At 38.8% G+C, this 13,816-nt stretch overlaps 1 protein-coding gene across 3 annotated transcripts in view; it reads left to right on the top strand.

The window, feature by feature from the left end:
* The window catches only part of CYFIP1 (cytoplasmic FMR1 interacting protein 1), an 80,160-nt gene that overhangs the window by 28,027 nt on the left and 38,317 nt on the right, over positions 1–13,816 (top strand). For 2 of the 3 annotated variants that reach the window (XM_075427366.1, XM_075427356.1), the window contains exons 12-22: positions 416–538; positions 2,948–3,073; positions 3,364–3,530; positions 4,924–5,071; positions 6,897–7,050; positions 8,260–8,416; positions 8,990–9,086; positions 9,395–9,471; positions 9,565–9,673; positions 10,238–10,357; positions 12,460–12,659. In XM_075427366.1, coding sequence (XP_075283481.1) covers positions 416–538; positions 2,948–3,073; positions 3,364–3,530; positions 4,924–5,071; positions 6,897–7,050; positions 8,260–8,416; positions 8,990–9,086; positions 9,395–9,471; positions 9,565–9,673; positions 10,238–10,357; positions 12,460–12,659 — 1,478 coding nt within the window. Of the gene's footprint in view, positions 1–415; positions 539–2,947; positions 3,074–3,363; positions 3,531–4,923; positions 5,072–6,446; positions 6,595–6,896; positions 7,051–8,259; positions 8,417–8,989; positions 9,087–9,394; positions 9,472–9,564; positions 9,674–10,237; positions 10,358–12,459; positions 12,660–13,816 lie in introns of all 3 variants that reach the window. The other variant, XM_075427373.1, reaches the window with a different exon arrangement.

Raw genomic sequence — 13,816 nt, 5'->3', positions numbered from 1 at the left:
AGAACTTTTGACATGTCTCATTTGGAATAGGTTGTCTAGCCCTTACTCTAAAGAAACTAAAAGTTAAGAGATTGGCTAAAAAAAATAAATGAAAATGCACACGTATACACACGTGTATACATATATAGCACCTGTAACATATATCTAAAATACATACGAGTATTGTCTTGAATTCTTCTGCAACAATATTTTGGTGATTAGGGATATCAGTGGTTTCTATCACTTGACCAAAATGTATGAAGTTTAACTATTGTAAGTCTCTGGAAGAAAAAGCTGATATCAGTGCAGGTGTTAGTACGTGATGCTGTTTTAACCCTTAAAAGAAATCTGTGTAGAAATTTGGCTATGGATGCTGGATACAGCATGTTCTGATATGGGTTTGGGTTTTTTTTGCTGTTATTTAATAATGTCCTAGGTGGTGACTGGGTCTGGTCGACAGGAAGCTCAAAAAACAGACGCGGAGTATCGGAAGCTCTTTGATCTCTCTCTCCAAGGCCTGCAGCTGCTCTCCCAGTGGAGTGCACATGTCATGGAAGTGGTATGTTACCTGGGGAATAAAATCACATGAAAAAGAGGTGGCTTGGTGAGGCTGGATAGGCTTTGCTTTAATGGAATGAAAAATGTGTATTTTGTTCCCTTGATTCCCCTCTGCCTTCTTCCTTCCCTGCCTTTTCTCCTCCTGCTCCAAACCACATTCTCGGAGGAAGACACATGTAATTCTCAGAGGCTAGGAGTAATAGTGTTGCTTTGAAGATCCAGTAGCATGTACAATCTCATACAGTACATTCAAGTTGTTACATTTAATGGATAGGTGAGCATCTGTGAGCCCGGACCGGATGCTTTTATGTTGCTCTTAAAACGTACGTTTTGTAGACTAGACTTCATTATTTTCCTCTAAACGTTGTTTGAAATTATATTCTGTTAGAAATATCCATACCAACATGCAGTCACACAGGAGGTGATAGAACAGCTTCTACTGGCTCTGTTTAGACGTCATCACTTAGTAAACTGAAGCATGTAAGGTCTTAACCAAAGACACAAAAATGAATGGAAAGGGTCCCATTGGCTTTAGATTAGGATTTCAGTGAAAAGCAAAGTAAAAGTGGGGACAGGAAAATTTGAGAGAAGATGAGGGAGAGGAAATAAAGAACCTGCAGAGTTGCTTCTTTGTATTTTAATAGTTTATTACAAAACCAGGTGCCAGTTAGAAAAGTGACTGTATTTTTTCCAGTAAGAAACTGTGTAACTGCGTAAGGCAGAGATTGAGGAGGAGGACGCAGGAGTCTTTTTTTCATGCTGCAGACACGTAGATAAAAGCTGCATGTCGTACCCACACCAAAGCGTGCTCTAGGAAGGGCTGAAATAGATGACGCAATGTGTGAGAGAAGCCAGCCTTGCTCCTCCTCTGCCTCTGATGTCTGAGGGAGCATCAAGCCATTTGCACGGCGTGAATAGCTAGAGACCCAGTTTTCTTTCTCTTCTGTATTTTTAACTGCTTCTTTTAAAAGCCGGTAGATGAGTCATGCTTTTTCCTGTATTATCATACTGCTATTTAAATCAACAGTGTATTTTATGGTGAAAATCTTGTTCCCTTTTCTCCTTTTTAAGAGAGGGTAGTCATCTATTTCTGGCCTCTGCAACTCCCAGACTTGCTCCCTTTATTTCTGTCATTGCAAATTGCTGCATTCGTGCTCTCTCATCACAGTGACAATCTTCCTATTTTATTGTATCTCTGTAGAAAGTCTCTCATTCTTAGCTCTGTTTTTATCCCCCCAGTTCCAGAGCAAACTTTTTCTCTGAGGACCACAGCAGGGTTTTTTGCCTATTATCACAGCTTCTCTTTGTCTTTCTGATTTGTGTGGATTCCCTTAAGTACTTCTTATGTAAGTTCGTGTTCACCTTCTCTCTGTCTTCCTACTGAGAATTTATTCTGATCTGGAGTATCCTACTTACAAACCTGTCACTCAGTGTCCATGAACCTTGTTATATGCATCATGTTCAGGTAAAAAGTTTCAGCGCATGTTTGATGTCCAACTTAACCCTGTGAACTTAATGCCCACAAAATACTTCATCTTTATTTAATAATTTCCCCAGTATCCTCTTTGTAGCACTTAGGTTGCAAGGTGTGATGCTATTCTTTGCCATAGGTAAATTGGTGGAAATATTAATCCATTATAGTAGGCAAATTTGTATTGCTCTGTAATCTAACACTTATGCAAAGATTATATCAGGCAGACAAACTGTGAGACAATTGTATTTGAATGTGACTAGGATTTTTCACTAAATGTACCCCGATGGAGGTTAAATCAGCCTAATGCTGCTCAGGAACATTTTGAGCTGTGTTTGCAGTGACTGAAAAGGCAGTATTTGAGAGAAATGCGTGTTGTGCAGATGATATTGTCACAGATTAATACTGCTATTTCCATACCTTTAAGCCTAGTAAACAAAAAAAACCCCACACCCCGAACTGTGTAGGTTTCCAGTTGTCTTTTGAATACTAAATGTGAATATTCGGCCAAGTTGGAAGCTCCTCTTTTGGTGTATGGGTCTGATGGATTTTTTTGTTATGCACTGAGGTCTCTCTGTGTTTCTCGTGCTTGAAGTGGAGAAGAACCTTTTGCTGATGCTGGCATTTGCTCAGTAAAAAATACCCTGAAGTTCATTACCTTCCGAGTCTGAACTGCATTTTTTGAGCTAATGCAGGATCACTGGCTTTCAAGAAAACTTGTGAGGCAAATTATTGTTTGTCATTTCCACTAGATAGTAGTTTCAGAATTTATGCAGATTTTGAGAATAGTACAAAATATTATTTTTCAGATATTCTTGAAAACACTGGAGTACTTCTCAAAACATGTTATTTGTGTCCAGCTGTGTCTTGTGTTTCTCAGGCCTTTTTTCCCCGCCCCCCCCCATCTTTTTTCTCCCTATTCTGCTGTGTGAACTGCAGTATTCGTGGAAGCTGGTACACCCAACTGACAAATATTCTAATAAAGATTGTCCTGACAATGCAGAAGAGTATGAAAGAGCAACAAGATACAATTACACGAGTGAGGAGAAGTTTGCTTTGGTTGAGGTAAGATAAATCTTTTTTTTAATGGGGATTTTCCAGAGATTAATTCTATACAAAGGAGAACATTCTCTATAAGCATTTTCTGTGCCCAATGCAAAAAGGCAGCATGCCCTGGGTTGACTCTGAAAGAGCATGTTTTCCTTCATTCAGTCTGTAGGAGCAGTGCAGGAAAATCATCCTTTATATTTTGAAAGTTGTTAATTCCCCTTTTATCATTTTCTGTATTTCAAAAAAGTCTTTTTGAACAATTATACAAACAAAATAGAAAAAATACACTTTTTTTTTTTCCCCAGGTGATTGCTATGATCAAAGGTCTTCAGGTGCTGATGGGAAGGATGGAAAGTGTCTTCAATCATGCCATTCGCCATACCATTTATGCAGCTCTTCAAGACTTTGCCCAGGTCACACTTAGGGAGCCGTTAAGACAAGCCATTAAAAAGAAGAAAAATGTCATTCAGAGGTAACATTCTTCTTTTCATCTTCTCCTGTATTCTTTCTCCCAAATCTTAACTAAATTTGTTGCAGAATTGCACAGCTGTTGAATTTTGCACCTCTGAGTCTGTGCTCCCCTACTAGTGTGTGTGGTACTTAAAGTTAGCTTAGTTGAATATCTATTGGAAGTTGAAGAAGTCTGGAGTCAAAAATGAATGGTTGCCAACATGGCTACAGTAAGAGTCCGGGCTGTCTTGAGCCACTTAGCACTACCGAGGAAGTCTTGTGTTGCCTGTAGTTTATTTTTATTTTGAAGAAAGATAAGTACTGTAATACTGAGCACAAGACTAGTATTTTTATTTTGAAGAAAGGTGTTACTGTCCACCTTCCTTATGGTTCCAGTGTTCCCTCTGCTTGTCTCTCATGTTTACACTCCACCCCATGGTCTTGTCTCTGCCCTGTTAGCATCCTGCCTTCTTTCTCAGCTTCTACTGCTTTGGGCTTGTTAGACTTACACTTCTCTTCCAAGTGCTTGGTCTGCCCACACTTATTGGTAGCAGTTCCCGACCTTATGTTTTGTCCCTAATTGTTTGCTTTTAATCTTGACTGGTTTACTATTTGTTTACTCCCACTTTTCATTGCAGACCTCTTGGAGGTGAAAGTCTTTGGCTAATTAGGCTGTTGCTAGATGCTCTGACTGCCACAAATCAGAAGCTAAAAATAAACAGAATACTCCGAATTACCAAGTTTTGCAGGGAGAGTCTTTTTGTCCCAGTGACTTTCATGACATAGGGAACTATTACTTTCATACATGCTCGGAACTGGGAGGAAACATTTGCTTGATCATTCATCACACCACGGTATATTGCAGGCTGTGTTTCTGACATGTATCTGAAGTCCGGTTCCGCATTTGGTGGTAGAAGTATGAGGCTGTTTAGTATAAATTCCAGCTGAATTCTGGAGCTCTGCTGGAAACAGGAATTTTACTGTTTCTTTGGATTTCAAGCCTGAATTGTGTCTCTTTAGTTTGATTGAGTAATCTGCTTTTTGTGGTTTAAGAGAACAAAATAGCTTGATGTGCTTGCAAAGGATCTCAAAGGTGAATTCTGGACAAGTGACTTCTGTCTCTGGGGAACCATTTTCAGAGGTCAGCTTTTTTCTGACAGAGGATAAGGGCTCTGGACTATTCTTAATATTATATATCCTTTCTGTTTGTCCCTGATAAACAGTGCTGAGCGATTGTTTCGTGGATGTGGCATTCTTGGAGTTGTTGGCAAAATCCCTTGTGGTTGCTCTGAGTTAGCCCAGACTCCGGAACACTGTTGCAAAGTTTCTGTGCTTGTGGAGAGTGCTTAAAAGTAAAATGATTTTGTCAATGCACTTGGATGCACACCGGTCTGAAGTATGTGAACTGTGTCCAGTGTTTTGCAGGCCATCAGAAAGACAGTGTGTGACTGGGAAGCTGGTCATGAGCCGTTCAATGACCCAGCTCTAAGGGGAGAGAAGGACCCCAAAAGCGGTTTTGACATCAAGGTCCCAAGGCGTGCAGTGGGACCCTCCAGCACTCAGGTATTTTCCTGTGAACAATTATTGCATGAAATGTTTTCTCTCTGGCCTGAACTATTTAAAAATTGCAGGGTGCTTTTTTTTTGTTTTTAAATGTTCAAAATATACTATGATTAGTTTTATATTTACAAAACTATATATACTTAACCAATATTCTCTGTCTGGGTTGCTGTCACTTTCTACTCTGATGCATAATTTTTCCAAGTGTTCAATCTCTTTAATTTGCCTTACTGGGAAGAAATATTTTCTCACTGAGCTCCTAATGTTATCTAAATAACGTTTTTGAACTATTTGAGTTATTTCGTGACTGACTCTGATCTCTGGTATGGCTGGTGGATTTTTTTTTTTTTTTGTTAAACCATATTATGATGTTTTTTATTAAATCCCAGTATGATGTCTTATGTAGTTCTAAAATATATTTAAAATATAAATGATTGACTGTAAAATATGGGAGAGTATTTTTACTTCTGACAAGATCCCTCTTACTGTTCAGTAATGAATGATAAAACTGCTCCCTAAAATCTGTTTAATTTGCTGCTACAAATTAGCATTTGTAGCATATTTCTGTATGTTTTTCAAGTGTTTTCTGTGATAGTCATTGAAATCCCATACCTATATGCTTGTTGAGAATATATGGTCTGGTATTTGTAGCTCATCTGAGAAAATGAGGTACTGAGCACTTGGCGTGAAAAGTTGAAGGCAACTGTTGTTTGGAAATAGAATATTTTAATCTATGGGGAAGAGAGCAATGTATGGATGATAATCTTGGGTAATAAGTTGCTGAAATTGTGCTAAGATGGGTTTAGTAAAGGTTTTGTTTTGGGAATTGGAAAAAAAATCTTTTGATTTCTAATTTTCTGGGTGGAAAAAAATGAAATATCACCACCAGGGTGCTTCTCCTGTGCTTGGTAAGGGCTTTGTTTCACTGGCTGCACCAGGCTGTTCAGAGTACATGGTTCTGTCTGCTTTTTCTGCTCTTGGGCTGGCACACTTGTCTCAGCTGACAGGAGGAAGGGAGGTCAAATATATTGATTTTTAGATAGGTTTGTCTCAGTTTCATGCAGTTCTTCAATGGCTGTGTATTAATTGGTAATACTTGGAAGTCTTTGCAAAATCATTTGGGATGCTAATGGCTCTCTGAGCATCCTCTGACATGAACGGGAACTTCTCTGTTCTCTTGAGGGAGCACCAGATTGCAGTGATTACTCTGATTGAAGGAACCTTTCTGTATGTCCTCCTCTGCATGCTTACTGTGCTGCTTTTCATTTTTAACAAACTAACACATTTATTCTGCTTCTGTTTCCCCTTCCTTATTTACCCATGTGTTGTTATTAACGGATTCTCTCTCCCCTGCCTGCCCCTGTCTGTTGGTTTTTAGCTCTACATGGTTCGCACTATGACAGAGTCCTTAAACTCTGCCGAGCTGTTGAAGCAGCTCAAGTCTCTGGGACTGGAAAAGCTATTGCATGTGACACACAAGTTTCTGAGGCAGTCCTACATCTATCCGCCTCTTTTAAACTTTGGTGGTAAGACATTACTTATTACTTTTACTTTTGTGGTGATGTGAACTGTTCCACTGCAAATGGTCTGCTGCTAAGTGTCAGTGGAGGTCCCCTTGGCATGGGTAGGCATTTGTGCTGGTGCGTAGGCTAGCGTGGCATCTGTTCCTCTCGCCTGAAAGGCTTTTACCCACACAGTGCCAGTTTTCAATTTGAAGTGGAGCAGTCGATTACTGATAGTAATTCTCAGTGTTGCTCAACTAATGTACCGTGTGTATTTTCCTTTTTTCCCCCCTTTTCCACCACAATTGTTTCCTTTAATGATACAGCTTTACATGGTGAGAACTATGTTAGAGTCCCTCATTGCTGACAAAAGTGGTTCCAAGAAAACCTTGAGAAGTAGCCTTGAGGGGCCCACCATATTGGACATAGAAAAATTCCATCGCGAGTCTTTCTTCTACACTCATTTGATAAATTTCAGTGGTAAGATATGTAGATGATCAGTGTCCAGCTTAGCATGTCCTAACACCTCTAACACGACCTGGAAAATGTTTCCGATTGCCTAAGCCAACTTACCTTTGGTTTATTTATCAAAAGCCTCGGTCTGTCCAAACGTGATATTCAGTATTGTGGTGGGATTTTTATTTTGACTTGTTGTACGTTTGTTTATAATGCGTCAAATTTCATATTGTTACCTCTCCTTTTTTTTAATGTACATATTTATATAAACAAGGGACAGATAAGCCTATACACACTGAAATTTTAAAAGGAAGTAGTTTTTGTGTTTTGGGGGTTTTAGGGATTTTTTTGTTTTAAGTACAGAGGAAACAAATTCTCTGTTGTGGTAAATTTGATGTCATTTCACTACTCTTACTATTCAGTTAATTGTAATCGGAAACATGCTGTCCTAAAGAATTCACCTACTGACATTGAATGTATCTAGTCTTTGTCATCACCATGCTGTGTTGTCTTTCATTTTTGTTTCGCTGCCAGACTCCTTTGCCCTCAGAGAAGGGGGAGCCTGTTAACGTCAGTCATAAAGCTGCTGGGGAACAGCATTGCAAAAGGTCTTCAGAAGACCTGAATGTAAAAAGTTCATTCCCGTTTTGGTTCTCAGGCCTTCTGCAAAAGAAGGCTTGTGTCGAGTGTTTTCTGGAGCGATGGGAAGCACACCTCCGCACCCTTGACAACGGCCTTAGAAACTTTTTTGTTTTAATCCCTCGCTTCATGTGTCTGTCTGTCATTTTGTGCCCATCTAATCAACAGGAACGTGTGGAGCGATTCAGTCCTCCGGAGGGAGAGATAGTACTGGTGGATCCAGTACATTCTTGTCTCTTTGACCTGCTGCTTCCCAAACTCAGTCTGTAGCTTTCTCAGCCCCCAACTGAGAAATTAAACTAGAAATCCCCCTTTACTGGTGTACATGGTTTTTCTGTTTAACTGGTAGTCTGGTCTACTTCCACACTGTTTTCTGTAATAAGGCACTACTCTGGGGGCCAACATGGCGTTCAGAACTTTTTGAAAAAGTCACGGGCTTTACATTTTTAATTTGATTTACATATTTGGCCTATGTATAGCTCTAGTGACTCACGCCTGCTTTTTTTGTTTCATATTGCATCATCAGAATCACAGTTGTGTTGTTCCTGATGTATTTTTATAAGAAGTGTAATTCTTCCTTATTTCTTCTGAAAGAAACCCTGCAGCAATGCTGTGATCTGTCCCAGCTGTGGTTCAGGGAATTCTTCTTAGAGCTGACCATGGGCAGAAGAATCCAGTTTCCCATTGAGATGTCCATGCCTTGGATTCTGACAGACCATATTTTGGAGACCAAAGAGGCATCAATGATGGAGTAAGACCTACTTGTGCTCTTCCACTGAATAATTATTCTTGATGATTGCCATTTCTTATTATAATGTTACTACTTTAATTGGTTTTAGCAAGCAGTCACTGGGAAGGCATTCTAAACCTTTTTAAAATTTTCCTCTTACATTTGCCAATTTCCAGATTCTCGAAGTTTTCTTTTTGAAGTGAATAACTGAAAGACAAAACCTTTCATATAAGTATCATTGCATGAGCCAAATATGTTGTTCCCTGAGTTCTCCTTCCTTACTACTCAAAGATGTCAAATATAATGCGTAGCGGTAAAAGCATAGTTCCATTTTGATGGAAAGCTACATCTAGAAAACAAGCTTCAGACTGCAAACTTACTTATATGATTTCTTGAACTAACAAAAGACTTTCTTAAAGGAGAAATTGTGACATTTTACATGCAAACTCAAACAAAAAAAAAATTATCCTGTTTGCATGAACCACATGTAGATTACAATATTGACTGGCTTATAACATCTTGATTGCACCATGCAAAAGAATCGTAATCTCTATAGACATATAACTTTTTTTTTTTTTATTCTTTTTCATTCAGGTATGTTCTGTATTCTTTGGACCTTTATAATGACAGTGCTCATTATGCACTCACTAAATTTAAGAAGCAGTTCCTCTATGATGAGATTGAGGCAGAGGTAAAGTAACCTTACCTACTGGAGAAAAATAGTCTGTACCCGAATACGAAAATGATGCTAAAGGCCAAGACCTATTATAAGACCAGCAGATGGGTAACTGGTTGGGTGGTATATTGTGAGGAAACCTGTAGACCTGTGCCAAATGCCTCACATTAATGCTGAAAACTGAACGTCATCTTCTCTTGTACTGGGAAATTTGGATGCATTAACTTTCTTAATTATGTTTGCTAAACAGTGGAAGGTCTTGGATAAGCTCCCCTCTTTTAATTTTAAGTACCTCTAAATGCACTATTTTTTTCCATCCCAAGGTAAACCTCTGTTTTGACCAATTTGTCTACAAGCTGGCAGACCAAATATTTGCATACTACAAGGCAATGGCTGGCAGGTAGTTATTCCAGTAATGAGAACTTTTATTCATGGACTTCTGCTCAGCTTTTCTGTCTAATACACTTTAAGCGCTTTCTTCCTTTCTTAATAGCCTGCTTCTGGATAAACGATTACGTTCAGAATGCAAGAATCAGGGAGCAAGCATTCAGTTGCTACAGTCCAACCGCTACGAGACACTGCTGAAACAGAGACATGTCCAAGTGAGTTAACTCATACTCTGCTGTAATGGAGTTGCTTGGCAATTTTCAGTGCTGGTGATTTATGTAGGTATATAGAAGTCTTTCTGTGCTTTATGTTCTGTCATCTAAGTGGCATAACTGACATTTGAGATCAGCTTTTTTTGTCATACAAAGGAGTAAATTAGAAAAAAAAGATCCTGTTCTAATGCAAATGTCTGTTGCAGTTAAGCAAACACAAGCCAAATAGGAATGTCACTTGTGGTAGTGTTGTCTTCCTAGTAATGTCTTTCACTCGTTTTCAATATGTTGTCGGCACAATGTCATGGAAGCATAAAACGCAGATATAAATACTTAGATGTAAATGCAACATGTGATTTTACTTCTTTTTGTGAGAATTAGGATGTAAATTGTAGTACCTCAGTTGCTCATGAATTTATAAATTTTGTCCATCTGCTTTGTTTCTTTGTGTTTGGAATGCAAGTTCACCATGTGCGAGTCTGTTATCTGTGGAGTCTCATAGTCCTTGTACAGCTGGTCTCGTAATTTGCCTGTCAATTCAAAGCTTCATAGAATTTTTGTCTTTAGCTTCTTGGTAGGTCAATAGACCTGAACCGACTGATCACTCAGCGAATTTCAGCAGCCATGTACAGGTCAATGGAACTGGCAATTGGTCGATTTGAAAGTGAGGATTTGACTTCCATTGTGGTGAGTGTTGTGTTGCACTTTTCCCAGAGTGCTAACACTGCAGTTGGGGTCTAGATGCTAGTTTTGTTTTAATTTAATTTAATTTCTATGTCTTTTAGTTGCATTAAGAAGGATAGGCATCTATCCTTAACCTCCCCCCCAAAAAATCTGATCTGTATTTGTTTTTTTAATGGAAGAAGCAAAAATGTTTTCTGCACCTTTCCTAGAAGTCCTCTAGGTATTCTCTCAGCAAATAGTTTTACAGTCACTCCTGAAAGGAGAAGCAGCTGAATGACTAACAGGCAAACCTTAATTAAATATATATAAATGGGAAATAGTTTAAGCAGTCTTATTAGAAAAATAAGACAAAACTTTTCCCTCTGATATTTTGTTTTAATTTTTCTGTAAGTGTGAAATCATCAATGCTATGGTTGAAGCTTGTCTGGTCTACTAAGCCTGGATTGACAAAACCACAGAAGCAGCTTAGTCTTGCAAAAGGCATTCTTCTAATCACCTCCAGCTACATAATAAATTATACTGGCAAATCCAGTGTTGCCATTGAAGTATATTGTGGACTTTGTTAATTCTGATGTGCTATGATATTTATTTCTCCCCATGCCTTGACCTTTATCTCTGTTCAAACAGTGCTTTGGCCTGAGCTGACACGTGGTACTCTGGAGTATGCTGCCATACATGGGACTGTGCAAGTCCAAGTCCTCTTGAGACTGAGAATCTTGTTCCTTCCTTGCCCAGAAAAAAATAACCCTGCTGCAACCGAGGGCCTTGGGAGTAAGGTGTCAACATCACCTGTAGAGAAGGCCATATACTAGGAACTATGAGGAAACAAGGAAAATGAGCATTCTTGTGATTTAAATTCTGTGAATGCCCACTTCTGTCTGCGCTTATAGATAAATTGCAGACCAAAATGAAACACCCTTGTGCCTGGTAGAATCAAAATGAGTTTATTTACCCAGGCAGCTTGGTTTTGTAGCATGACAAAAATAACAATGTTTTCTGTGGAGGAATGAGATCTGACTTGTGCTGTGGAAGAAGAGCATCTGTGCAATATTGAGGTGTCTTTTTGAGTTAGCTTCCTGATTAAAACGCTAAAAGCCCAAATTTTATTTCCAGACATCATGAATTTGACAAGGAAATATGTAGTCAGCAAGAAAAATATCAGACACATTCAGTTCTGCTGGAATGAAAAAAATAATAAGTTGCGCAAGAAAGTTTACATTGGTCTTTCCATAATAAGTTTTTTACCAGTGAGATTTTGTCATGCAGTTAACTACCTTGATTTTATTTCATTCTTTACTGAAGAAAAATTAAATACTGAAGCCTCAGAGCCTTTTGACTTTTCAGCGCTTGGTGTTATAATCTTTGAATTATTGAGATGTAGGTTTTCATTGTTATGTGAAGGATTTTCTTAGTGGCTAGGTGAACAGAAGCCACTGATGATGTGTTTATTAAGTCACAGGTTCTCACTCTTTTTTGAGTTAGAAAGTGGCAGGGCTAAGGTGTTGTCACTCCAGCATGCTCCTTTTTGATTTTTGTTTTGTTTAATGCAGAATCATTTCTGCTGAAAACTGCTTGGTTTCCTCAGTGAGAAACTGTTACTAATAGCTTAACTAATAAATAATTTCTGGTGTTTTCCAGGCTAAATAAATAAATTGAGCTATTTTTTCCCCTCAGATTGGAATCAGTTTTCTAATAACAGTCATAGTGGTTCTTTTTCCTTAAAGTAAGTGTTACTTACAGGTTTGAAAATCCTTTGAAACATGGAGCAATTAAATCTCACTGCACTGTATGTGAAGATGACCAGCAGTTTGATGCACAGCCAAACAAAGCCACTGGACAGTTTGAGACCCATCTGCAGGGTGGACCGATTTTAATGAACACCCTTAAAGTCTCAGAGGGTTTTGGTGGGAGATAGCTATAAAACAATCCCAAGAGCACTGATTCTTTCCAGCTCATATCATTAAAGCAAGAGACTGGGGGAGACTCAATTGTTCATTTTGCCTGCTTTCTAGTCTTCTGTTCGATCAAGGCTATTTATGTACTTTGTTGAGTTTCTGCAGTTTATTAAATGTACTGCTCAGTTTCTTTCCTCTTGTTTTTTGTAGGAGCTGGATGGCTTGATAGAGATAAACAAAATGACTCACAAGCTTCTGAGCAGATATATGACCTTGGACAGCTTTGATGCCATGTTCAGAGAAGCCAATCACAATGTGTCAGCCCCTTATGGAAGAATCACTCTTCATGTCTTTTGGGAACTCAATTATGATTTCCTTCCAAACTACTGCTACAATGGATCCACTAACAGGTTAGCATGGCAGCCTTTTGTTCGCAGCTGTTCTTCTACCGTCCTCCTGCAACTTCTTTCCTAGCAAATGCTGACAAGTCCATCTCCATTCATTTAGTGTGTTTTCCACTTCCAGTTCTTTACTTGAAAGGAAGCAACATGAGTCATTTTACTAAGTAAGTCAAATGCATGAAAGCCTATTATTTACCCACAACAGAAGTCAAATGTAACTGCAGCATCCAAATTCTGACATTTTAATGACTTAGCTATGATAAGCTGAAAAATAAAGCGTGTCCAAAAATACTGCAAAGTGCCTATCAGGAAGATATTTTGGTAAACAGGATTCTCAACTGTGAGATGATGGAAATAAAATTATACTTCTGATTCTGTGTTAATGTGAAGGAAAGGATTGTTTACTGGAGAAAGGAAGAGCTCAGTGTTCACTGCAACTACAGTGCAGCCTTTCAGGAGAGTGAGTAACGGAAATAGAAAGAGAAAGGTAGGATCTAAAGTTTGAATGAGTGGAAGGTGCAGTGCTTGGGACTTTGCATTTCTGGGCTTCCTGCTTGCATGCTGTTTTTAGGATTTGTGTTGTGTTTAGCCTTTACTCAAGTTTTCGTTAAAGCACTGAAGTGGCAGTAAAGTGATACTGAATATTGAGCTGTAGGAAGAGGAGGAAGCCTGTTCTCATCTTTCACTGTATCCTTGGAGAGCTTTCCCCGTCTGACATGTTCCATGATGTTGCATTTTAGATCCAAGATTCTGTCTGTGAAAACAAAACAAAAAAAGAAAAAGTGGTTTTTTGTGGTTAAGTTTTAGCCAAGAAACTTCTGTTACATGAATCTGTTTGCACTGGAGAGTTGAATGTATTTCCGAGGAAGCTACTGTGCAGTTGACATATCTGGAGATCAATAATGGAATACTCAGTGCAATGTATTAAGAATTATATAAGCATAATATTGAAAGAAAATCTTGATGAAATGCTGATCCTTCACCTGTCAGCTTTAATGAAAGACTTTAAATAGCTACTGTAACAGTTCAGTCCATGTTCATCCTGGCTATAAGGACTGCCGTACTGCAGACCACAACGCTTGGGAAGCGAGTGTGGAATGCCAAAGGACACCAACAGAATCCTGTAGGACTGTTGCTTGTCTGTTTAAAAACTGTACGCATGAATG

Source organism: Opisthocomus hoazin, chromosome 1 (assembly GCF_030867145.1).
Source record: "Opisthocomus hoazin isolate bOpiHoa1 chromosome 1, bOpiHoa1.hap1, whole genome shotgun sequence".
In the NCBI taxonomy this organism is placed as follows: domain Eukaryota; kingdom Metazoa; phylum Chordata; class Aves; order Opisthocomiformes; family Opisthocomidae; genus Opisthocomus; species Opisthocomus hoazin.
Note: the sequence above shows the minus strand (reverse complement) of the source record. Positions and strands in the feature narration are given on the sequence as shown.